General features: G+C 36.4%; 1 protein-coding gene across 2 annotated transcripts in view; it reads right to left on the reverse strand.

Annotated features, from left to right (window-relative positions):
- Positions 1-4,043: 4,043 nt before the first annotated feature.
- LOC136027261 (UPF0047 protein YjbQ-like) overlaps positions 4,044-26,520 on the reverse strand; it is a 58,213-nt gene continuing 35,736 nt past the window's right edge. For both annotated transcript variants that reach the window (XM_065704335.1, XM_065704337.1), the window contains 3 exons: positions 26,325-26,379; positions 16,611-16,692; positions 4,044-10,835 (listed from right to left, as the gene is read on the reverse strand). In XM_065704335.1, the coding sequence (XP_065560407.1) occupies positions 10,590-10,835; positions 16,611-16,692; positions 26,325-26,379 (383 nt within the window). In that variant the 3' untranslated portion in view covers positions 4,044-10,589. The remainder of the gene's footprint in view (positions 10,836-16,610; positions 16,693-26,324; positions 26,380-26,520) is intronic.

Here is a 26,520-nt window from a genome sequence, read left to right on the forward strand (position 1 = left end):
GGAATTTTTCGCTGTAAAAAATCGTGTCCGGGGGCATGCGGTTGTTATCAAAATACAATCAAATCCGAGGCTATTCTCAATAGATGTTTCTGTTCACTAGATTTTGTTTAAAGAAGTGGGTCGCAAACCCACGGCCCAACCCTCCCTCTTTATCCTGGCTTGGGACAGGCTGCAGACGCAGGCGAGGTCCGAGAAGTACCCAAAAGAATCCGTAGATAATCCCTCTAGCCTCCATTTTTTGGAGGATTCACGTTTCAGAACCATTCTTAACCACTGCCATCACTGTTACTTCTAACATTCTAACCTTGGTTAGTACACTCATCTTCCTATAATTACAACCTTTTTCCAACTGTGAAAAAATATCCTGGGCCCTAACTATTCTACTATTATATCTTCACTGCATCCACAATCTTTGCTAATGCTACCTAGGTAAGTGAAGCTACCCACTTGATCCATCTTTTCGTTGCCCAGCATTACCTCTTCAACTTTATTTATTCCCTGTTTAAGCCACTAGGTCTTCTTAACATTAATTTTCAAACCTATTTTCGCACCTTGGACTCTCGAAACCTTCCAAAATCATTTATTTTGATGACATTTTTATCTACTCAAATCATCAGCGAAATCTAAATCTAGGAGAGTTTTACATTCCCGTTTGATTCCATGCTCTCCCATAGCCTTTATCATGCCCCTTCTAGATAAAAATTACCCTGGAAGCGTTTAATTAATTCAATTGTTTAGCATATGGAAATGTTGTTTCTACACACTCTGTTCTCTACAATCTGGCAAACAGAGATAATTCCCGAGGATTGGCGGAAGGGTGTCATCATCCCCTTATGGAAGAGAAACGGCTCGAGAAGCGACTGCTCCAACTACCGGGGAATAACCCTACTGTCAGTCCCTGGCAAACTGTTTTCAATGGTCCTGCTGGATCGATGTCGGAGCATCATTCGAAAAATCCGGCGACCGGAGCAAGCTGGTTTTATGTCGGATCGTTCAACCATCGAGCAGATTTTCACGATTCGACAAATAGTAGAGAAGACCACAGAGTTCCGACAGAAAGCATTTATTGCCTTCGTTGACTTCAATCAATCAATCAATTTATTAATACTAAAAGAAAAATTATTACAAAAGTAAATCAGTTAATAGGCCCAAGAAGCTTTGCTTGTAATGGGCCACAGAGAACAAGAAAACACTTTTATAAAATATATACAAGAAAAAAAAAAATTAAAACATTGGAACAAGACAAGGACATTTAACAGATAGAAGATTTAACATATAGCTGAAAATGATTTTAAAAGAAGAGAAGTGACATACAAATTGGGATAGAATTAAAAAGAGAGACAAAAATTATTGAACTGGAAAGACCCGACGAAATAATGCCTTTGCAGAAAGAAAAAGAGGGACATCCGAAGGGATGGAGTTCCATAATAGAATTGACTGATATACAGGAGACCTCTGAGCTGCTGTAGAGGATCGTTTTGGTAAAATAAATCGTCGAGAAGAATTACGCAAAGAAGAAAAGTACCTACCTGAGCCTGTCCTTGAGAAAAACTGCTGCAGGGTCGGTGGAAGAGTACCTAGAAAAGCAGAATGCGCTAAATAAAGAGTACTTTTACCTATAATATGATCCAGCGGAGCTATTCCAGTATCATTATAAAGATCAGAGGAAGGGTAAAGCCGAGGGAGAAGAAAAGTAGCCTTCACTGCCCTATTTTGGGCTCTTTGAAGTGAACAGAGAAGAGATTTATTAGTATTGCCCCAGACAGAGCAACAATAAGAAAGGTAAGGATGAATAAAAGCATAATAAAGAGAAACCATAATATCAGGAGGAAGAAATGAATTAATCCGGTGCAACATTGAAGACTGGCGGAGCATTAAGGAACGGGTGTGAGTTATATGCGGTTTAAAAGAAAGAAAACAGTCAAGATACACACCAAGAAACTTCACCATAGTAGCTTGTGGTATAATATCATTCCCAAAAGTCAGGGTGATTGGCTCCTGTACGTCTCTCATACGGTAAGGGGTCCTAAAGTTGACAATGAAACTCTTTCGGCTGTTAAGAGCCATACCATTTGACCAGCACCAATCCTTTACTTTATCAAGAAGACCTTGAGCTATAGAAGTGGCAGATGGCAGGTCCACCGCAGCAATGAAAAAGTTACTGTCATCATCAAAAAGAACAGGGTGAACATGGGGATGAAGACCATCAACAAGATAATTAATGTAGATTAGAAACAAAAGTGGTCCAAGCACAGAGCCTTGTGGGACACCTTTCAATACAGGCAAAGTAGTGGAAGAAGTACGGTTAACCACTTCCGTGCTGCATTTGACTCAGTCGATCGAAAAGCTCTTTGGCGGACTCTAGAGTTGACTGGCCTACCCGAGAAATATTGCAGACTTCTCAAGGCGCTGCACCATGGGACGGAGAGCTGTGTACAAGTAAATGGTCGGCGTAGCCCGTTCTTTCAAATCACGACAGGGGTGCGCCAACGTTTCGTCTCAGCTTTGGGCTCAAATTCGGAGATCATACCATTACAGATGTCGATTTTGCCGATGACTTGGCCATTCTGGTGGACTCCATGGAGCAGCTGCTGGAAGCGCTCCGAATTCTGCGAGAAGAGGCTGCCAAAGTAGGACTGCATATAAACTGGAACAAAACTAAAATTATGGTCATAGACCCGTCTTCTCCTGCTATTAACTCTCCAGTTAGCCTGGACAGCACCACTAGCATCGAGGTTGTTAAAGACTTCACCTACCTGGGCTCCGTAATTTCTTCAAATGGCTCACTTCTCCCCGAGCTGCAGGCAAGATTATCTAAAACGTCTTCTTTCATGGGTAGACTGAATCGTCACCTCTGGCGAAAACCAAATATCAGTCGCACAACGAAACTGCGGATCTTCAACGCTCTAGTCGGCTCTGTGATGCTTTACGGAGCTGAGACATGGCAAGCATCAGCTGCAACCCTCAAGAAAATAGACGTATTTTATGCAAAGAGTCTGAGGAGGATTGAGGGCCTACGATGGTCCGACTTCGTCAGCAATGAAAAGCTTCTGCAGCTCACAAAGCAGTCTTGGTTTTCGACTCAAGCAGCCGAGCGAACCTTACGATGGTTTGGGCATCTGCTTCGAATGCCACCACATCTACCCGCAAAGATGATCTATGACTTCGACCCTATCAAAGTTGGTTGGAAGCGACCTCGCGGCCGACCGAAGAAACGTTGGTTCGACAGCCTGTCCGGGCTCTTGGCGATGGCAAACATCAGACAGGGCGAAGAGCAAATACTCACCATGGACCGAAGTGGGTGGAGGAGGCAGACGTCACTCTCTACGCCGAGCAGTGCCCGGCAGGAGACTTAAGTCAAAGTAAGTCATATGGAAATGTACATGAAGGATGGCCATGAATCAGCCTCACGGCGTATCGCGCTGCACTGTTTTTTACAGGCCAATATCAGTGGTAGAAGAGCCCTAATCTTATGAAGTGCATTCCAGTAAATTACTAACGGTTCTATTAGAAGAAATGCTATGTACCTGTATAAACAACCCAAATTATTTCTGTTTTGCCTGCGCTGAATTAACTATGAAATTTCAAAAATGAAAATTTTGATCTTATCGTAAAAAAAAATAATTTGAGCTTTGTTTTGGGTGCAAAGTTGGCAACTGAGACAAAAAATACCCACCCCCCACCTATAAACTATTTGACTTATGTTACTCACGATGTCCTTGGATGCCCCCGTGATTTGGAGAGAACCAATAGATCACAAAACAGACTGCTATTACTTTGTGACAAAAATAGCTGGAATCACCTTTAAAACGAGGAAAACTGCGCATTATAATTAGTTTAAAGCCTACCAACGGCTTACCCAAAATTCTATGTCACAGGGAATTCAGCTCTTTGGTTTATGTCCATTACTTATGTCGCAACGACATAATTTTAAAAATATTTTTTCAGTTTTCAAGGAAACTGGTCTGAATTGTTTGCATGCCAGTAAACCTAACTATGACGAGCCCAATTTATATTTGTTCCAAGTAACTTCAAACGCTATCTAAATCAACAAGGTGTTTTATTTCATAAATGATAAATGAGCAGCCTCTGCTCCATTCACAACTCGTATTAAACAACTGGACAAATAGCAAAAGCAACTATGAAAAAAAAAAGAACAAAGAAGGAACGAAAAATTTCATGCGGATTCTGCAAACATTCACGGTTCCGATTCACACACGGACTATATATATATATATATATATATATATATATATATATATATATATATATATATATATATATATATATATAAGTATAACCCCGTGTTCTCGGGGAGTCGTTTTCCTTACTAGAAAGTTTTCAGTTTAAAATTTATTTTCTTAAGTGGTTGTCAAATTTCTCATAAACCAAAGTCTTAAGCTTCAGTTATGTTAAATTATACTAAATGCTTACTTTGTTGAACTTAGACAGATTTTCCCGAATCTGGACAGAATGAAATCGTTTACAATACAACTGGCTTAACCCCGAGTAATTATGCAATATCCACCAGCCAGGTTTTTGCTATTCGCATTTCGGGATATTGATATTCGTATTAATTGGATTTCAGTGTAAAATTCATTATGAACCAGATATCCTGATGTTAAAACTCTGTACTCTTGAGGTGCCAAACCCAAGACACATTCTCTGAGCTCTATAATCCGATTCATAAATTTTCTCCAATTTCTCAGGAAAGTCATGGAACAATATCGTTCCCCTTTAATACTGATTAGACCAATAATAAATATAATCGTACCCGGGCTACAGATCTACAGGGCTAGCCTATTATTTTTTTTTAATTTTCCATTTGATTACGCTACACCTGACATTTCCTCGAGTCTATCCTTCCCTCAAGAAATACCGGAAACCTCCCAAATAAATTCTTAAATTTGTTTATATTACTCCATTATCCTCTTTATTTTTATCTTGTTTTATTCTCTGTCACCTCTTTTTGTTCAGCTTTGATCTTTTAAATTTTATGATTCATTTTACTATTATTATATGTACGCATCTTTTGCATTTTACCATGCGGCAATTTGTTTTAAAATTTATTTTCTTTCTTTTTAATCCCATAAGAAAAGAAAAGCTTTAAAGCAGGCCTTTTTAATTTAAAACTAATTTAAGCATTTAATTTACAAGTGTATGGTAGATCCATTAACAATATGGATTCTAGATATGGACTGTCATTGAAAAAACGAATTCCAAAAATCGTAATTGCCTTCTGCAATTTAGCATTCAATAATCCAATTGTCAGTGAGACTTATATTTTGGCAAACTCAGCGAAATTAAAATCAGTACATCATATTTTTATTGGTCAACCATTTTTGTTACGCTGACAAAAATTTTTGTTATGCTGTATAAGTTTCAATTCTATTTTAGTTGTGTTTGTATTAGCGATTTTTAATTTCCCTTCCAGAATAGTATAGATTTGGTTGTCTTTTTATATTTATAATGTAGCCGGAGTTCTCCATAATTATACGATTGTCAATGAAAATCGTATGACCACAGTTAGATAATCAATAGAAGCTGAAATTTTACCTAAGTCAAAGTATGTATGTGTCATCACGCTTAAAGGTTGTATTTAACATTCAACAATTTCAAGATAACGTTCAGCTTTATTGCTTTTCTTTCAATAGATCGTTTTATTTTGGTCTGCTTGTAGCCACTATAATGATAGAATGTTGGCACTATAATGATAGAATGTTGGCACTTCAATGAATGAGTAATGGCCTAAGTAATTCAATGTAAGAATAAACCAAGAATTCTGACCACCTAGGCTTTTTCTACTTGAAAGAAAAAAGATCAACAGTAATGTTATTCTTGCCCAAACAAATATTATTACAGACTTCGACCGTTATTTTTAAGAGTGTCTTAACTAACCAAGAAGCTCCTTGGTTGTGGGGATTGTGGGCACTGCGCTGATTCGAGACACTCATCTGAATCTTTCCTAGTTTTCGGATATTTAACAGTTTCTTAAAACTTACATTGCAACTCTCATGTTAGAATACAAAGACTTTAGCAGAGATATTCGAATATGAATTTAGTATCAAAACACTGCAAGCTCTGTTCCTTTTTAAATTATTTGCTTTCCCAAATTATTATTGCTATGAGTAGCGTTGTCAGTCTCTTAAAGTTTTCATTATTTCTAACTAAAATGTGTTCATACAAAGTTAGAAACATTTTTTTTTCAGTGTCTTGTATGAATGAGGTTGAAAAAATACGCACACAATGATGCTATGGAGTGCGTTCAGACCCTGAACAGAGATAGTTGATCATGGTTGACTTCTAGCCCGGACAAGGTTTCGTTGTCAGTAAAGTCAGATGAACTTAAATGGAGTCCTTTTTAAATGCCCTAAAACTTCTTCTGTCAAAAATCCATAAGTGAAATTTCCAACATCGTTAAGTGACTACGCACTGCTGCTACCCAGTGACAAGATTTACAAAAAATCAACTAGAGTAAGTGGGTAAAATGGTCAGAGTAGCTGTGACTAACGGAGATAAAGCGGTCACTCAACTAGATTGAGGTTCAACTACAGTCCATGGCCTGAACGTACTCACGGACCTCAAACATCTGAAGTACGACGCCCGTCCAAAATCAAAACATATTTTCCACAAAAAACGAGTTTTTAGTTCTGAGTAATCGCTCCTTGCATATCGAATGGTAACGTCAGCTGAATCACTTGGTATCTTTTTATTCACTTGGTGACCGAAATACGTCATTTATTATCATTTTCCTTCTTAACTTCAAACTGTAATACATCGAAAGCTTTTTTTTTTGAAGGAATGTGCTTTAATTTGGGACGGCAAACCACATAACAAACCAGTTGAATAAAAAGCCTAAGCTTTTGATTTTTGTAAAATCAAGGTATTTCCCCTAAGAATACCAGAAATATCTTTATGGTTTTAGTGAATCCGAAGAAGGAGATTAAAAAAGTTGCCATATCAAAACGAGAACCACAAAATATGAATTAAAACAAAGAATTTTCAGAACAGTAAACAAACATAAATAAAGTGTATAAAACTGTCGACTCGCTTCACTTTCGAAACACATATTTAAAAGCACCAATAGAAGCTAACCATAAGGTGACAAAAGCTTAGAACATATGTAAAAACTTTGAATAGTCAACACAACAAAACCAACATAGGAATCACTTGAAGCATGACCTCTGGGAAACTAGATAAGATGGCGAAAACAAAACAGTTCTAAGAGAGAAGCACGGTACAAAGTTATTTTATCAAAGATGATTAATTAAATGTCGTATCTTTACTATCAACAAATGAATCATATCAACAAGTATGAATAACAATTAAACGCTTGGATAGATCTACAAAGTTGGAGCAAAACATGAGAAACACCAAGGACATCATAGGATCAATAGTCAAATAAAAAGTATAAATTGCCTTAAACTCAAACTAAGGAATGCCAGATAGGCATTCATTTTTTTTATCACTGGGGCACTGACTTCAGTTTTTACATGCGTAACATCAATTTAGTTCTTGTAGTAGAGACAAAATTATTTTTGCAGGTTACATTATCCTAGGTATTTTGCATCAATTGCGCTAGTTGCAATTAATAAAAATCAATTTTATCAGTTTTTCTTTTCCGTCAAAACAACAAAAAATTCATACAAATTTCATATATATTGTCAAAAAATTCATTCGAATAGAGATACGACAACCAGCTTTCGATGCAAAAAATAAAATCAACACATCCACGAAACGGACGGAGAATGGCTCGAAATCAGACAAAAAGGAATATCACACAAACTAGGCAAAGCAAATGGGTCCAATATTCCTAAAATATATTCTAATGTTCCGATGAGGAATAGCAAGAATATTATAAGCAATAGATTCCAATATTTCTAAAGCAGATAATGTATTATCTGTAAGAAAAACAACCGATTCTTTCAATAATATTATTTATTGCATATAGCCATATTAAGACTGTTCTAAGAAAAACAAATTCTAATAATAACAAAAAATAAGATAAAAAGAAGTCCTTTGATTCTTTCATGAAAAGACACGAGTTACATGCGTCATTCACAAAATATACGAATAGTTGCAGTATCAAGAGCGCATTCGAGATCATGTTAATGTGTTTCATCGAATATATTCACAGTAGCTGTAAGATTAGCGACTGACTAAACGTGAAACACGTTTAGAACAGTCCTCTTTGCCAATACTTGAGGTTCTGAGACACAAATTCAGTGACGTTTTTTTCGTTTTCTTGATTACTCATTTTTGCTATATAAGTAAACTAAACTAAAAAAATGACCAAAATACGATTTTAGCGAATTAGTAGTTGTGATTTTGCATCAGATAAAACATCTAAGCATAAATATACCGAAAATTAAAGAATGCAATGAATTTGTCAGACAAAACTACTAGTACTTATTTGCAAGAGTGAAAGAAAAAGAAGAAAATCGACAAAACAACTAAGTTTGAATGCACTATCGAATAGTGGAGATTAAATATCCAGACTAAGACAGTCCGCAACCTGGAGTATACTGAGGCAACAGCAAAAAAAGCCAAGTCATTTGCTTTCCTATTTTTTTCTGAATCGTCTTTTGAAAACTTATTTTATTCACTCGGGATTCTTTCGCTAAAAAAAAAAAAAAAGCCTCCGCTATATTAAGCAACATTAGGTCTTCTCTATATAGATTAGAGGCTTATTGTAAGCTATTGCTCGTATCATGGGAAGTGCCATCACAATAAGATTTCGAATGCACTCTACATTAATGATATTGGCAATTGTTTTTCAGGTAAAGGTGATCTATTTTACAATGTTCTTATTTTTTTCAATTTCTAACGTAAAACACAAAAACAATCTAAGGCTTAAAATGTCCAAGACGACCAAGCAGTGAAGATCCAAGACGTTCCATTGAGCAAAGATGTCATTTTATTTTTATTTGTGACGAGGGGAGGCAGGAGGGGTACAGGAATCAAGAATCTCCAGAGAAAAAGTTAAACGAAAGTAAGTCCTTTTTCCCGATTTTCTAGAATAATATGAAGTGTTAAGCAAATGCGTTTTATATTTTTGAACCATAAAAGAGGCATGGCACCTGGGGCATTCATCTAAGGAACAGGCCGATTTAAAGTTTCATTTCCGTGTGAGTGGACGATTAGAACAAAGCATTAAATTTAAATCTAATTTCTTAAAAGCATTTGTGACCAAAATGATCATGAAAAAAAAACGAACTTAATCGTTGTAAGAATTCCCAAAAAAGCAAAATGCCATTGAAACAAGGAAACAATTTCCAAAAAAATTCTTATAGTTGAACAACTGAACTAAGGATCATTTACCTCACGGGTCTAGATGGGGCATGGGTTAATTTTTTTTTTAACTATGGATTAAACGTTCCGAATTTAACTATATAAAATAGGTAAGTAGATTTTTTTTTCTTTTAATCCATTTTGTATCAAATTGACTTTTCAAATTCCGCTTGTAAGTAAATCAAGAAATAGAAAAAGTTATGCTTCACTTTAGAATGAAAAAACTGACAAAATAAGTTTATTTTCAATTATTCGATACATCTTAGATCGTAAATTTATAGATATAGTCGAGATACGTCCTTTGTTATTATTAATCCTATATCTTATTTCGAGTAAAATCATTTCGTTTTTATCAAGCAACATAATGACAACCGGAAAGGTTTTTTTTCGGAAGGAACAGTTCGAGTGATAGATTCTATCCCAAAATAAGATCGTCCAAACAGTAAATAATACTTTTATAAGGACGATTAAAATTAACTTTTCTTCAACCTTTGGAAAAGGTTCAAACATAAGAACCAATCAGGCTTGAATAAAACATATTGCAGCCTTTATAATGCAAACGACGTATATTAGTATATTTAATGCTGGCAGACTTTATAAATGACAATGATACATTGTTTGCACTTCGGCTACATTTAAGAAGTCTATTGTACGGCTACAGTGTAGACCTTTCACAGTATATTTACAATAAATCCAGCCAAGGAGCCTTAAATCTTAAATATCCTCAATTTGTAGAAAATTCAGGTCTTCTTAATTTACTTTGCCCATGTTCGACTGAGGTGGATCTTACGAAGCATAGTCGAATTAACTTACTCTAGAAACTCATAGGCAAAGAACTTGTTACAAGCAAGTAGCAACAAAATATTAGCTAACGGATAACAGCCTACTTGTCTTCTCAAAATTGAATCTGTTTTGATAATGATTTGTTTTTGTTTGTCAAGGTCAATCCGCAAATAGTCACTGTTGCAAGGTATTCATGTTTAAAGAATAAGAGTTAAAACAGCCAATGTCAAAATTCTTCTCAAACTTAATCAAGAACTTTCAGTTGAAGAGCAACTTTGAAAATAGCGACTACAAAAAAAGAAAGAAACTCGATAAGATACAAACGCGGAATAAGCAATAGTATTTCTGACAAAAGCTTAAAATGAAGAACAAATCTTTGATCGTCTCACAAAATTGTTAACAAAACTGAGCGTAATACACGGTGATCACGTACTTTTCATCGCATTTTAATCAAAACATAACGTAATTTTTCCTGCAACGGTAAAACCAAGGAGGAGCACATTTAAAAACTAGAATTAGCTGCTAGTCGAGGCTACAGGCGAATCAGCTCCCCGCGGACCAGGAGACTGCAAACTTCGCGTGCCACCATCTCGGCTGATATCTCTCGGGCATCCATTTAAAGTGACAATCAGCTTCCGTGACCCAGCATGATTCCTATGTTCACAAAGCCAAACTCCTTGCCAAGTCCCTAATGCTAACTTGCCGTCATTAACTGGAAGTGTAAGTGAAGAACCAAGAAAGCACGCTTTTACATGAGCAGGCTGAAAAAAAACGACTAAATTCAATGATAGACAATACAACAATCACACAACTAAAAATAAGTGCCAATGTATTCAACAAACTACTAATACCTTACTTTTCTAAATCATATAACTTCACAGGTTTGTGTTTTCATGCCTTAGTTCCAAGGAATATATGCAAAAACGCTAAATATCATCACCAAAGCTGCTAGTACTGACAGTATAGATTAGGCTAGTCTACCTTTCCACTAATGGAAGAGAATTTGGCAATATTCTTGCCAAACTTCTTACATCTCACAAAAGAAAAGAGTTGACTTTGACTAACTAACACGACACCACAACACTGACGCGCTGGTTCTTTGCTGAGCTTTTTGGTCAACCTTTGGTTCCAGAAAACTGGTGTGTTAGTAGTTTGACGTCCAAAAGGTAATAAGAAAGTAATCAATTAAGAGCTAATTTTACATTTAGTATTTGGTATTGAACCAAATGAAAGAAACAAAAACATTGACATCATTTCAAACGAACATGGGAGACAGAAGAGATAGTTAATTAGGCTAAATTATCTAAGCGACAGCATTACTGCTGAATCATAGCGTTAATGGTGTTTATACTTACGGCCGGATTGAGGCTAAGCTTTTATTAATATATTTTAGTTCATAATCATGATTGCTTACAGCACAGGGCGTCTCATGGTAAATGTTGTATGTCTATATATTAAAAGCAACCATTGCAATAGGAGATTATTTTCCTTAATGTTTGATCCCGTGCTGCACGGCGGGAAACGCCCAAGAGGTCGTCCCCCAGCCAGATGGAAGGACACGACAGGTGCCTTCTTAGTCATGGCAAACATTCAGGAGGACATCCACATCCTTACACAAGAGACCGGTCTAAATGGAGGCACCATGTAGCATCACTCTCGACGCCGGAAGCATTTCGGAAGGAGCATTAAGTCAAGTCGATGCACTTTCGGGGAAAGATACAACACAGGTTGTGTGGACTGCACATACTATTTGGAGGTTAATGGGTATAATTTCCAACATTAAAATGGCAAAAAAAATGACAACATTTCTGCAGCTTCCAAAATTCTTAATACAATTTCTGCTTCTTTCCTTTGAAATTCAAATTTTTATAACGATCGCAATTTTAAAATTCGAAAAACACAGCTTATACTGGTTATTAAATAGACGGAAGATTGAATTGATAAACAAAAGAACGAAAGAAAGAAAAAAGTTTTTGCACAAACACATTAAACAACAATACAAACAATGTTTGAAACTTGTTTTTAATTATGTGTAAATAACAAACCTATTCTCCCAAAAAATGATTCATACCTCCCTCAGCTCATTTTCCTACCCCAATGCTTAGTTTTTCAAGATATGAAACTCAACTACATAACGTGAAACATAGCATATACTGGTTATTAAATAGACGGAAGATTAAATTGATAAACAAATGAACGATAGAAAGAAAAAAGTTTTTGCACAAACACATTAAACAACAATACAAACAATGTTTGAAACTTGTTTTTAATTATGTGTAAATAACAAACCTATTCTCCCAAAAAATGATTCATACCTCCCTCAGCTCATTTTCCTACCCCAATGCTTAGTTTTTTAAGATATGAAACTCAACTACATAACGTGAAACACAGCATATACTGGTTATTAAATAGACGGAAGATTGAATTGATAAACAAATGAACGATAGAAAGAAAAAAGTTTTTGCACAAACACATTAAACAATAATACGAATAATGTTTGAAACTTGTTTTTAATTATGTGTAAATGGCTTGTTGTACTTTTTTTCCTTAATATTCCAAAACATCCTAATTTAAGTGGTATTATTTAGTAGGAGTAGGAAAGATAAAATCAAATTGGCAGGCGTGCTTAGCCCTATATCAATGTTTAAGTATAATCATTTTGAATGAAAATAATTTGTTCCCTCTTTTATATGCAATCCTGATGAGTCCAAATAAAGGTACTTAGGCACTGATTTATAGTCAGCCACACATATGAACAGGCCTTAATGGCATGCAGTTCAGTGAGGGGAGATGGGGTTGGGGGGATTCCAACTCAGGGAGCACCGAGAGGTAACTAAAATTTACAACTCCAACACCAAGAGAATAATACATAGTATGATTCTGAACGGAGTAACAGGTTGGTTTCTCTCAAAAAGTCTGGAAAAACCAAAGTTCGAAGCATTCTATTTATAAAGCATACCAGCATAAAATCCGGTAAAATATATGATTTGCAAGCCAAATTATTACTGTAATTCTCCGTCCTTTAGGGGGAAGACAACAGCTCCAAGAGCTAAGGGGGAAAACTATGATACTTCAAAATAGTATTAAATAATATAATGACATAAAACCTAATATATTTGAACACTATAAGCAAAAAATGGAATTTTTTTTGAAACTTTTGTAGAAAAATTCTCCTATAAATTTAAAGGCATTTAATGGCCGGAGCTAAAGCTTTCCAGCCTTGGGGCAATAATAACACAGCTTCTCGAAAATCTTTTCAAATAAAACCTGCTTGATAGCAAATACACAACATTTTGTAATGTTTTTTTTTGTAATGGACTTTTAGACCTACATTTTCCACCAAAATACCTCCTTGGAGAGGAGTTTTACGCCCCCTTTATATCACCATAATCCCTTTCCCTACGTTGCAAATAGACACTTACCTTACTAATTCATTCTCAAATTTCTAGCTTGATTTTAAGATTACTACTACTACTACTACTAATAACTCACTGCAGCACCAAGCCGCCTGAGGCCAACACAGCTACGCACGCTCCTCCTCCAACCTAATCTATTTAAAGCCTCCCTCTTTACACCCTCCCAGGAAGTTCCCATTTCCTTTAAATCCTTATTTATGACATCCTCCCAACCCAGACAAGGACGACCTGCTTTCCGTGTAGCCCCAGACGGTTGGCCAAAAAGGACAATCTTCGGTAATCTGTCATCCTTCATCCGTAGAACGTGGCCTAGCCATCTCAACCTTTCTTTCATTATAGCCCCAGAAAGCGGGATTGAACCACACTTTTCGTACAACCTACTGTTTGAAATACGGTCAGTCAGCCGGGTACCCAGAACAATCCGTAGGCAATTTCTCTGGAAAACATCTAGTAAATTTTCATCTGCTTTTCGGAGTGTCCATGCTTCAGAGCCATATTTGACCACTGTCATCACTGTAGCTTCCAATATTCTAATCTTGGTTTGTAGGCTTATCTTTCTATTCTTCCAAACTTTTTTTAACTGTGAAAAAACACCCTGAGCTTTAGCTATTCTACTTTTAACATCTTCACAGCTCCCACCATCTTTACTAATAATACTACCAAGGTAACTGAAGCTCCCAACCTGATCAATCTTTTCGTTACCTAAGGTCACCTGTTCATCTTCACTTATTCCTAACCTTAGTGACTTAGTCTTCTTAACATTAATTTTCAAGCCTATTTTAGCACCCTGAACTCGTAAAACCTCTAAAAATTCATTCATTTTGCTCACACTTTCATCTAATATGCTTAAATCATCAGCATAATCTAAGTCCGGGAGCGTTCTTCCTCCCCATTTGATTCCATGGTCTCCAATTGCCTTTCCTGTGCTCCTTAAGACGAAGTCCATCAAAATGATCCATATAAAGGGGGATAGAACACAACCCTGCTTAACTCCTGATTTAATACAAAACCAGTTGCTAACCTCATTTCCTACCTTAACCGCAGCAGTATTATTCTCGTACATAGCGCAAATCACTTTAATGTATTTTTCTGGTATACCATATAACGATAAGACCTTTGTTAACGCTGTTCTATCAACAGAATCGAAAGCTTGCTCATAATCGATAAAACTAAGGACCAAAGGTGTTTGACAACGAAGGGACTTCTCAATTATTAACCTAAGAGTAGTGGTGCAAAAAGTGTTGTTCCGGTGTTGTTTGATGGTTTGGGGACCCATTTCTGACATAAACTCTTTCCTCCGTCTCCATTTCCGAAAGGGTAATACTGCTTGTGTAGCCTCATAATGGCGTCTGGGTGGACCTGTCACGAGTTTGCCTAACCAGAGCCGTGACTGCAAACAGCGCTGCAGGGCGATCTCCAGGGGAGTGGGAGCCACTCGCAGGGCGAGTGGGAGCATTTGCACGGGATTCCGACTGATGGATCATTCTTCAGAATTTTTGGGCTTAAAGAACCTCTTTCTAACTAAGTTATATGTTAGGGGCTGCCCCCCCCCCGAAGTAGTGTAATATTTATAGGCGTGAATATATATTTCAAACAGTAAGCTGTACGAAGAATACGGTTCTATCCCGATTTCTAGAGCTATAATGAGAGAAAGGTTGATATGACCAGAACACGTTCTGCAGAAGAAGGATGATAGATTGCCAAAGATCGTCCTTTTCGGCCAACCATCTGGAGCCAAAGGAAAAGCAGGTCGTCCCCGAATAAAGTGGCAGGAGATTTGTTGGAAAGATTTAAGGAAAAATGGAATTTCTTAGGATGATGTAAAGAGGGAAGCTTTAGATAGATTGGGACGGAGGAGTGTGTATAGTGTGTATAGTTAGTAGTAGTAGAAATATAAAATGTGCATACATAAAAATTTCCAGCAATAACAGAATGATTTACTAAAATATTTCTCAGTTACACGCGAGGTTCCTCAGTCACATGCTTTAATTCAAAAATTCATCCTTTTTCTTTATTGAAAAAAAAAAAAAAAAACAAAAGATTTGGATTTAGACCTAAAACATGACGATCCTATAGGTCCGGGTAATAAATTTTTAAAATTTGTTTAGCTTATTTTTAGTTATGACAACATGGTTGTAAACTAATCGACCAGAACAACAAGAAACAAAAGGCTCACTTTCGAGCGGACACAACTCCAGTGTATCTTTTTCTTTCAGGTAAATTGACTTCTGCCAGCTGTACAAACATCTATAAGCAACAATTCAGTAGATCAAACAACGTTTGAGCTTCAAACCACCAACTCGAACCATTTGGTCGAGTATCCCAGTTTCATTTTCTAAATGGGACTCTTTGGAACCGGAATTACCTTTAAAACAGTCTTTCACAGTGTCAGAGAAAATATTCAATAAAGAACTCCTTACTAACAGTACTTAATATGACCATCTCACCTGCTGTACTTCAAAAACGCCTTGCGGCGTTTTTATTCAAACGGAGGTCAGTACCTCATTCTTAGATGGCTCTGCCAACTTCTCCGATCCATTTTCTCACTGTTAATACAGTTATAGGTGTCTGGCGCACATAGTTACAGGTGTTCTGAAGCAGAGAAGAAATTCTGGAAGCTCCATTCAATTACACCAACAACAACAAGGTGTCTGGCTTTCGAAAAAGCGTTATATCTTCTTTTCTTAGACACAGAAATAGGGGTAAAATAGATCTTTTGATAAACGTACAAGAGTATATTTGACTGTCATGTAAGTTTATCTCCTGCGGCTCTCCTGTAAGATTTATATAATTTAGATTTGGAATCTCAGGATATGAAAACGCTTTTTGATGTCCTTCCCCAAAACCTCGGTCTCTCCTTTTCTCTTAATATGATATATATATATATATATATATATATATATATATATATATATATATATATATATATATATATATATATATATATATATATATATATATATATATATATATATATATATATATATATATATAAATATAAATATAATTGTCGTATATCTGAGGCTTTTGAAGGGGCTGATTATCTTTTTTTTTAAATAAATCTTAGCATTAAAAATACTTGGGACACAGATTTTGGAAATAGATCAAAGGATCACATACCATGTCGTCTGGACCTTCGCAAGAGTGTTTATATGTAACATTTTCAGGTATCAGCTTGTTGAGCATCATTTCCATGTCAACCCTGAAAAAATAGTATAGTAGAATTATCTTTAAAATATATACCTTCTTTATCTTTAAAATCCATGTTCTATTTTTCTAAAGGAATGAAGAATGATAACAATCAATAAATAAAAAATAATATGAAATAAGAGAAAAAGTACAACAATAAAACACAGACAGTCTAGAACCAAATTACAATACTTGAAACGTGAATTTGCTATAGAGATTCATATTATTTTTTCAATTACTAGCTGTTGGGGTGGCGCTTCGCACCACCCCAACACCTAGTTGGTGGGGCACTTCGCGCCCCCCCACGCGCGTAAGTCGTTACGCGGCATATTAGTTACGCACCATTGTAGTTGTGTCCCTGTGTCCCACCTGTGAATATAGATAGATTTATATATGTGTTTCAAACTACGTAAAAATTGCGAATATACAACATTTTTGGCTTTCCCACTACTGGGAGCTTTCCGTTTCCAATTGCCAGCAATTGATCTGAAAATGTTTGACCAGAGTCATCGTTTTGCAATCGGACACGCATATTTGTAGTTAATTTTAATATTTTTACGTGTGCCCATAAATTAGAATTTTTCAGGCAAGCATTCATTTCGTCTGCAGGAGTTAAACTACGTAAAAATTGCGAATATACAACATTCTTGGCTTTCCCATTGTCTGTGCATATACAAAGCCGTATGCACTAATAATGACGTCATATGCAAACGCTCTTTTTACAAACAAACAAACATGCATACACACAACTCGTTTTTATATAGATAGATAGATACAATACAAATTAACTGCATAAAACTTGCGAATATACAACATTCTTCGCTGTCCAATTGTCGCTGCATATAAATAGATTGTCAGGTTTACCGACCCTCGAACATGCAACGTACAATTGTCCATGGGAAAACAATCAGTATTAAGATCTATACCACATTTTTCTAATGATTGACCTTGAGCTTTGTTAATGGTGATTGCAAATGCTAATCGAATTGGGAATTGCAATCTTTTAAATTGAAAAGGCAGATCCGTTGGAATCATGGGAATGCGAGGAATAAGAACAGCCTCACCCTCAAAAGGCCCTGTCAAGATTGTGGCCTCTATTAGTTTTTCCATTGTTTTTTTTTTACGGCAAGTCGCGTGCCATTGCAAAGCTTTGGTGGGTTGATATTTCTTAAAAGTATTATTGGTACGCCTATTTTTAGTTGTAGCACGTGTGGTGAAAACCCTGAAAGACCTATGGAATTTAAAAATTCAGATGGATAATTAACCGCTTCATTTGGTTCCAAAGCTGTGTCGACTCACTTGCAAAGGACTGCCTGGTCTCGAATCTTGGTCAAAACAATATTGTTGATTTCGTGGATGTCTATATTTTTGGGTGCGAGAATCGCTCTTTCACTTAGCCATTTATTATTTTTATAATTTTTTAGAATATTCGGAAATACTTTTTCAATCAATTCATTTTTGGACGTCACTAAATTACAGAAATCAGCAGGTAGTTGTATACGTCCTGAAATTGAGTCTATCGTATCATAAATGTCTTTTTGTTCCGACGTTAACTTGGAAATGTTATTTTGTACATACGACAATAGATCACTCGTACTGTAACTTTGTTCACGATCCAATTCTACACATGTCGAAACAGCAGCGATACGGTTAGGTGAGGGCATTCCCAAATCCTGAAGAGGTTTGTTTGCCATACGTACGCACAAATCTTCTATAATAACTAAGTGTAGTTATAAATTTCTGATGAAAAATCAAAAGTCATATCTGACGTCTCTAACTGTTTTCGATGGAGTATATTTTCGGACATTTTTGACTTATATTTTTCCCATAACTCTGTAGGAGCTGATGGAGAGCAAGTGCACGAATTTGACTTGGGGTTGACGTTTCGCACGCGTCATTGATGCAGTTATCCCAGTGTTGGTCATTCTCCAATAAATTCAGAGCTTGGCATGCACTACGGTAAGTGTCATGTATAGTACCGTTTACAGTTCTCAAATACTCAAAGGATGTCGGACCGGGTACATTCACCAAAAGCAGGCGTAGAAAGAAGCATTCATGTTGATTGGGGTGAACGGTGTAGAGTCTTCCTATCGTGGTATCTTTGAAGATGGTAGGTTGGCCGTAAACCCACTGGTTATCTACTTCGATGGTGGTACCGTTGCCATTGTAGGTTCTTCAGTCATTTTACAATTATAAATTTCTCTTTCAACGGTCTTCTTACAATTAAAAATTTGTCTTTGAACGATATTCTTAAATACCTATGTCCTGGTCGTCATTTATATTCCCTGTGTCCCGGTCGTCATTTGTGTCCCGGTATCCCAGTCTGTAATTTCTCTTTGAGTGTCCCGGTCATTATTTATATTCCCTCTGTCCCAGTCGTCATTTGTGTCCCGGTCTGTAATTTCTCTTTGAGTGTTTTTTCTTTTTAGTATTTTTTAGTTTTTTACATTTTTTCTTTTTTCAGTTTTCTTTTTCTTCTTTATTTTTCAGCTTCACTATGAAATACATATCGCCGAACCTTTTTTTTTTAACTAAAATCTGGTAGGCATTGATGACCTTATCCAAGTCAAAATCCCAAACCCAATCATCATCGCTATCATTTTCAGTTTTGATATGTTTTGACTCTCGCTGTCCAGGTGGATCTTCATCTAACTGCGCGGTTTTGCATTCTTTAGCCTCAAGCCTGTTTCCTTGCTGTTCTTTTGATTCCTCGGCACGCTTTCTTTTCTGACTTTCTCTATCAGCAGCAAGTTTTTTGGCATAGACTCTTTGAGCATCTTCATCGGCTTTTGCCATTGTAAGTTCATCAGTCATTTTAAACTTAAACATTTATAGATTTCTACGTGAACATATATGTCTTAAATATCTTTAATGACGTCACCATCATAGCAAAAATGACGACAACTAACTTCATGACGTCAGTCGACACAGAAACATGACGTCACCTGATCCACAGACAGACAACTTATTTATATATATATAGATTCTACAATCTAGAAAGCTCTCAAACCTAATTTAATACTATTTAGCACAACCTTTAACACTATTTTACATGTGGTAGTTTTTTAGCTTTTATTTCTTATTAGTAGCCTAAGTGAGGCCGTCGATTCAAAAGCGCTACACAATAGTTGAAGCAAAATAACACCAATGAAAAGGCGCGCACCACGAGGGTTTATGGACAGTATGATGCTGGTCCACAAGAACGTGACTTTCTAGGTTAGTCGAAGATAATAGCAGTCAATCTATTAAACTATGGTTATTTAAAAAAAAACGAGAAAATATTAAACACACTAATAAAACTCTAAGTTTTTTTAAGCGCAATCTAAGTCAGTTTTACTTAATCATCTAATGACCCTCTTTCTGGTCCATCTTGGAATTTCCAAATGTAAACGAAGACCGACAGTTGACAGTCATACTTTAATCTGTAAACATCGGATTCAAGTCTCGACTTGAATCCACCAGAATCCGATTCAATATACGCGGAATATTTTGCACGCATATTTTCTGTGCATTTGCCTACATTAGGTATTCAACAACTTCAAGTGTTAGTTTATTGTTCAATAAACTAATTAAATAATTGGAATAGATATTATGGTCTGTTATGTAGTCTATTTATGAACATGGATATAAACACGTCTTTAAATTACAAACTACTGATAAAAATGAACCGTGATCACCATCATACTCCAGCAGCTGAATCCAAGGATATCAGACAAAATATTTCGCCTCTACAGCAGTAATAAACACAGAAGTAATTCCGATTTAGATATCACTGTATATTATATTTGATGAAGCTTATGCATTATTGTCAGGAGGTTTTCCTAAGAAAGTTACTTTCAAAAAATAGAGACCCCCAATAAAAGCATGAAGCGTTGCATAGCACAATTGCATTATCCAAGGAGAGTTCAGCACTGAAAAGATGACATGCGCAATCGGGAAAATCATTCAGTATGACTTTTTCATATAGATTTTCGTGTTCTTTTGATCCCAATTTATCAGAAAAAAATGAATTTCAATTTAGAAAAGAGAATATAATTATATTTCAAAGAGGTTGTGGTTCCATTTACTTTCCATTTACATCACTCAGAAGAGACTGAAAAATGGAAACAATTCTTTAAAAAAATGGGTTTGAAACAATAGAAAACAATAGACAACCTCTCTCCCAGCCTCGCCTTCTCTCAAAGCTTTAAGACCCAAACAAATCTTTTGGCTTTAAACATTTATTTTCATGTTCATCAGCAAAAAAAGAGCGCAGAAATGACATATGTAATCACATTTGCTGGTATTTACTCAATCAACATTTTTTGCCGGGTAGTGAAAAAGTCATTTGTATAGCAATTTGTTTGAGGTTGACTACTTTTTTTTCCCAATTTTCATACACAAATTAACTAAACTGCTATTCAAAACTTTAGAAAATCCTTTGTCACTGACAGTCTCAAACTGTTGTGCTGGGACACTTTTTTTATATTCATTTATATTTCGTTGCCCAAGATGTTATGACAAGCTGACGATACTAAACTTAAAATTTTTTAATGTGCCAATCCTTATACATACAACATAGCAAACTGTGAACTGTCACTCGGGCGCACTTGTAAATACTTAAGGTGTATTATTTGCACATTAAAAAAAAAAAAAAAAAAAAAAAAAAAACTGGTTCCTGAGCCGAAATACCATTCCCTGCTTCGTGTTTCTGCAACAATGAGGGTCAGACTCAACAAGCGGATTAGATGATGAAAAAATTCAAATAATGAGATTCTTTTTCTTTTCTTTTTTTTTGTCTGTTGATTAAATATGTCTCATATGTTTAATGCAAATGAAAAGGCTACTAAGGCTGACTACGTTTTATAGAGGACATAGTTATATTTGCAATGAAATTATAGAATTTCTTCTTTCTCAATGTCATTTGATGCTCCTAGGTGTCAAGATCCAAAATGAAAAGTTTTTATACACCTTTTGTAGTTTCTTTTCGTTATGATGATCGTAAAACAATAGGAAAAATTCTCAGAAAAAATTAAAATCAATTTTTGTCTGGCATAGCCTAATAAATAATATGAACAAGTCCTAACTGTCGTAACTCCGAAAGTAAACTTCTTACGGAACAGTAGTGTCAGACTGATACAAACCCTGAGATAATCTCTTGGAGGCTAAAGGTAAAAAGAAAACTATATATCTCTTCCTGATTTCTGAGAAATAAACATGAAAAAGTCAACCGGACAATCAGAGACACTGAATTTTCTGTTGTTCTAACAAAATATTCGCTTTTCATCAAACTTTCTAAAATTCCATGAGTGTTCATGGACTCAGAAGTAGAATGAAAAAAGTCAAGCAGTGACCCAGTTCATGCCTGAGTAGGGACCGGAATTTGTATCCTAGTTATGTTGGAGCTTACAGTCTCAATAAGAAATCTACAGGAGAGGGATAACCTAGATTCATGTCATCAGGACATCTAACAGAAGGAATTGTCGGATCAACGAATCTTGGTGGTAACTAAGAGCTATCACCCTAGCTATTATGAACTCCGACCCGTTATCTTCGGGAATGGGAGGGGGAAGGGCTTAAATTCTTGTTGTCAGGTCACCAAGAGACGTTATCGTATTTCAAACAAACTTGATAGATGGTAATAGTAAGAGCAGTCGTTTTAATTTTTGGCTCTCGTCTGCCAAAATCTAGCATACTGACAAAATCCGATTTTAAGTTTTAAGGCTGTATCTCCCTTGATGTCGACACGCCAAGTTCGATGATGCATTCAGAATTTTTCTATTTGTTATATTCTCTGACAAACAACCTTGTATCTACAGGGTTAAAAAAAATTTCACCAGTTTTCAACAGTCAAAATCTAGTACAGTCATACTAAACAGAAAAAGCATAGCATCTATGTCCAGCAAAAAAGGTGTGGCATAAACAGAAAAAACAGACCCCAGAAAGCTTATCGAAGCAACTGTATACTTCATCTACTTTTCCCGTTCCAAAATGAGAAAAAAAAATCACTGTTATGGGATTTTCTCGAAAACGTGAAATTATGCAGATACTAAGTTAAAGCAGAGGATGTCTGATATTTGGTCTGATATCTGTGGGGGGGGGCATTAAACAGAGTGAATGTCAATGGGTAACCAGAAACCAAACTTCGTGAGAGGTAAAAGCATCCTAGTTCGGCTTTTTGGGTATCCGAGCATAGCCCATACTCTTTACGAGGAGAAAAGACTGTCCCTAAATTTATCTCTTCATATTATCAACAAGAAAAACTGGTCGGATCCTTACCAAATGTTGCAGAAAGTAAAAGCAAAAGTACTAGTTAGACCGGAACCAAATACAACCTTTGGGAGAAGGGAGGGGTCATTAAACTTTATCATCTTGACACCCAACCAAAGGGGCTCCGGATCTCAACTAAGCGGTCAGAAGTAAGTGAAATAATTTGCCTTTTTGAAGTCCATATCCATTCTGACCTCTATGGAGGGACAAGGTTTCTAGACTCTGGCCCCTGGGATATCTATAGTAAAAATTGTTGGATGGCAGCCAAACTGACTGGGAAATAAGAGATAATCATCTCGTTTTTTCTTTGAGAGTTCGTTCGCACTCGATCTGGCTGATGCGGGGGTGGGGAGGGGAGGTACGGAGTGTATAAATTATTTTTTAAGAACATTTAAAAGAAAGAGTTATTGGATTCGAAGAAGGGGTTAATAGTTTTTAAAATTTTGCAAAAGGTAAAAGCTCATGTCCTAGTTACATCTTTTGGGGATAAGGTTCCGACCCAACCTCTGTGGGAGAAGGGAAAAGAGATGAGCCTTTAGCCTCTTAGGATGTCTGTGGACCCGTTCCAACCTCTGTGGGAGAAAGGAAAAGAGGCTGTAAGAACACTCCCCAAAAACAGGTTGTCGGATTTTAACTAAACTCGGTCAAAAATAAAAGTAAGTATCCTAGTCCAGTCTATTGGAAGTTTGCACCCAATAATACCTATATGAGGGAAATATGTCCTCAAAATTCTGGTTACCATGACCTTTGCTAAAGGAGTTTGTGATCAGGATCTGACTCGAACTGTTTGGGAGAGGGACAGGGAGATTCCAAAATTCACTTCATCAGAAAAGTAATCGGGAAGATTTGTCAGTTCTCAAACAACCTAGTCTGACGTAGCATTTAATGTTTTAGGAGTACCAGACTTGTTTCGGTGAAGGAGGAAGGGCTCTCTAGATTCTTGCCATCCACGCTTCTACCGAGCAGCTGACACCAGATCTAAACCAAACTTGGCGTAAAGCAAGAGTTAGGCTCAGGACAATGCCTTCTAAAGGTCTGCATAAGAACCAATCTCTGTAAAAGCAGTAATAGTAAAGGTGTTAATATTTTTTTCACAAACCTAATTACTGTTCGGGCTTACAGACTTTATTGAGCAAAACCTGATCAACAGTTATAATTATAATGTCAAGAGTTCGTGCTTCATCAGATCTCAGTGAGAAAAGGGTTAGACTCCTGTTACGGTATCCATATTCATAAGAGCGTTTTACTGGATAATTCGAGAGAAAACCAATAGACATTGTCCTTGTGATCCTCCACAACTGTGATCCATGGTTGATAGTTAATGCAACACTTCATGAAGCCTCAGCACCGGAAGTCTAGTTTTAGACTGCCGAACAAGCGTTGATGAATCCGTTCATTCTTATCTCCGATAAATAATTTCATTTTTAAGTGAAACAAATGCGGCCGCTGTGTACGAAAAAAAGAAAAGAAAAAAAAGTTCCCCTCCAATTATTTTTTTTAAAAGCATTATTTTTTTAATTTTAAGGTATTATTTTTATAGCATAAAATTTATTAGTTAGCATGATTGTTCCCTATACGAAGAGACTGAGTGCTGCGTGAAGACCAAGAATGGCACAACCGCCCTTTTCAATATCAAGTATGGTGTGCGTCATGGATATGTACTTTCCAATTTCTTCTAGTGTGATTACAATGGACTACATATTAAGACGAAACTCTGGATATGGCGTAAAAATAAGTAGTAAGCAATTATTGTTTTGAATTTTGCAGAAGAGGTAGTCTTGCTAGAATATTCTAAACAGAGGTTGCAGCAGCTACTTGACGTAATTATAGAAAATTCAGAAAAGGTTAGGCTAACCATTAACTTTGATAAATCAAAGAGCATGTCCATCACAAGTTCACCGCTTGTTCTGCATCATAAAAATACAAACCTAGAACACGTGAACGATTTCAAATACCTGGGTAGCTGGATCGATCGTGATGACGAAATAAAAGCCGAGATTAAACACAAAATTTGTCAGTCAACCGGAGCTTTTAATAGACTAAAGCTCATTTGGAGGAGCAGCAAATATTCGATACGACTGAGGTTATGTCTCTTCAATAGTAATGTGGTCTCCATACTCCTCTATGCAAGTGAGTGCTGGAAGATTAATCAACAGTTTGAAAAGAGAATTCTTGCATTCGAAAACATATGCCTAAGGAGAATTTTGAACATAAACTGGGAACAGAAAGTTAGTTACTCTGAAATTAGTAATAGAACTGGCCAGCCTCTCATTACTGCTGTTCTAAGGAAGAAGAGGTGTAAATACTTTAGACATGTACCCCGCATGAAAGAAGGCCGCCTTCCTCGAACAGCCTTCGACTGGAAACCAGGCGACAAAAGAACACGGGGTCGTCCAAAGAACACTTTGCGACGAACTTCAAACCGAGACCTGAGGATAGCTGAGATTTCTTTAGTACCTGAATAGGAAGATGTCACTGCTGTAGCATCGCTCCAGGACGAGTGGGGAGGCTTTGTCAACGCCCTATGCCACACTAATGGCACCGGAGAAACTAAGCTCTAAGGTAAGGTTACGGTACTATTTTTTTAGTGTAAAACTTACATTACATTCGGTGTTACAACTCATATAAAAATTTAGTTGGTGTTGCCACTGGGACAGCTTGCCTCGACAATAAGACTACTGTTTTATTTACTTATGTGATAATTAAACTGAAAATTATTACCCTAATAGATTAGATAAAAGTTCAATTTACGTTGCACGGAGTCAGTTCGCATCTCGAACGTGGCTCGTTTTGCACTAATTGAGGGCTTTTGCTGTTTTTTGTACCAAGTAATTCTGCTGTTTGTACTTGGCTCATTATAGCACATAAACTAAAAATCCTGAATGATTCTGAATTAAACAATGTGTATATACCTACCTTTCTGCTAAAACTTGGCGGTGGATGATACCCAATTGAAGTTTTGAAGGGTTAATGGGTTCAATTCACAGATCCACATTTATTGGATGATCCTAGTTTTGAAAAGTTAAGACAGATCCCATGATTTTGGGGTCTTCGTTCTTGGGGCTGCACAGGTTACGTCTTTCTCGGAGACATATATTTTTAACCTTCGGTCATTCCGGGTGAAATGACCTTTATAACCCAGGAGGTTATAAAGTTACACATAAGTAAAAAGGGTACAAGGGCGACTAGCTACCACCATATCACTTTTCGTCAATAAATTGGCACTGCAACTATCAATTTCCGATCGATAGAGCCCTTTCTCAGTTTCTGTGATCATCCGTTCAATACAAAGTGAATAGCAACTAACTTATTAAATGAATGAAAGATGATGACAAATGGAACATTTTTATTGTGATAATACTGAGAGAAAAAAGAATAATATGGAAACAAACTAACCTGACATCCGGATCCCAATTTTCATTCAATGCAAGGCTAGCAGAAGTATGAAGAACTGAAAAAAAAAGACTAGCATGCGACACTGAATACAAGAACGAGCTTCTAACACTATTCAAGGAGCTTGCATCCTTTATTTTCAGTTACATTGCTGACCCTATGAGTATCATTTTTTTTTTTATAAGTGTTCGCTTGAGAT

The sequence above is a fragment of the Artemia franciscana genome, chromosome 5 (genome assembly GCF_032884065.1).
Source record: "Artemia franciscana chromosome 5, ASM3288406v1, whole genome shotgun sequence".
NCBI lineage: Eukaryota > Metazoa > Arthropoda > Branchiopoda > Anostraca > Artemiidae > Artemia > Artemia franciscana.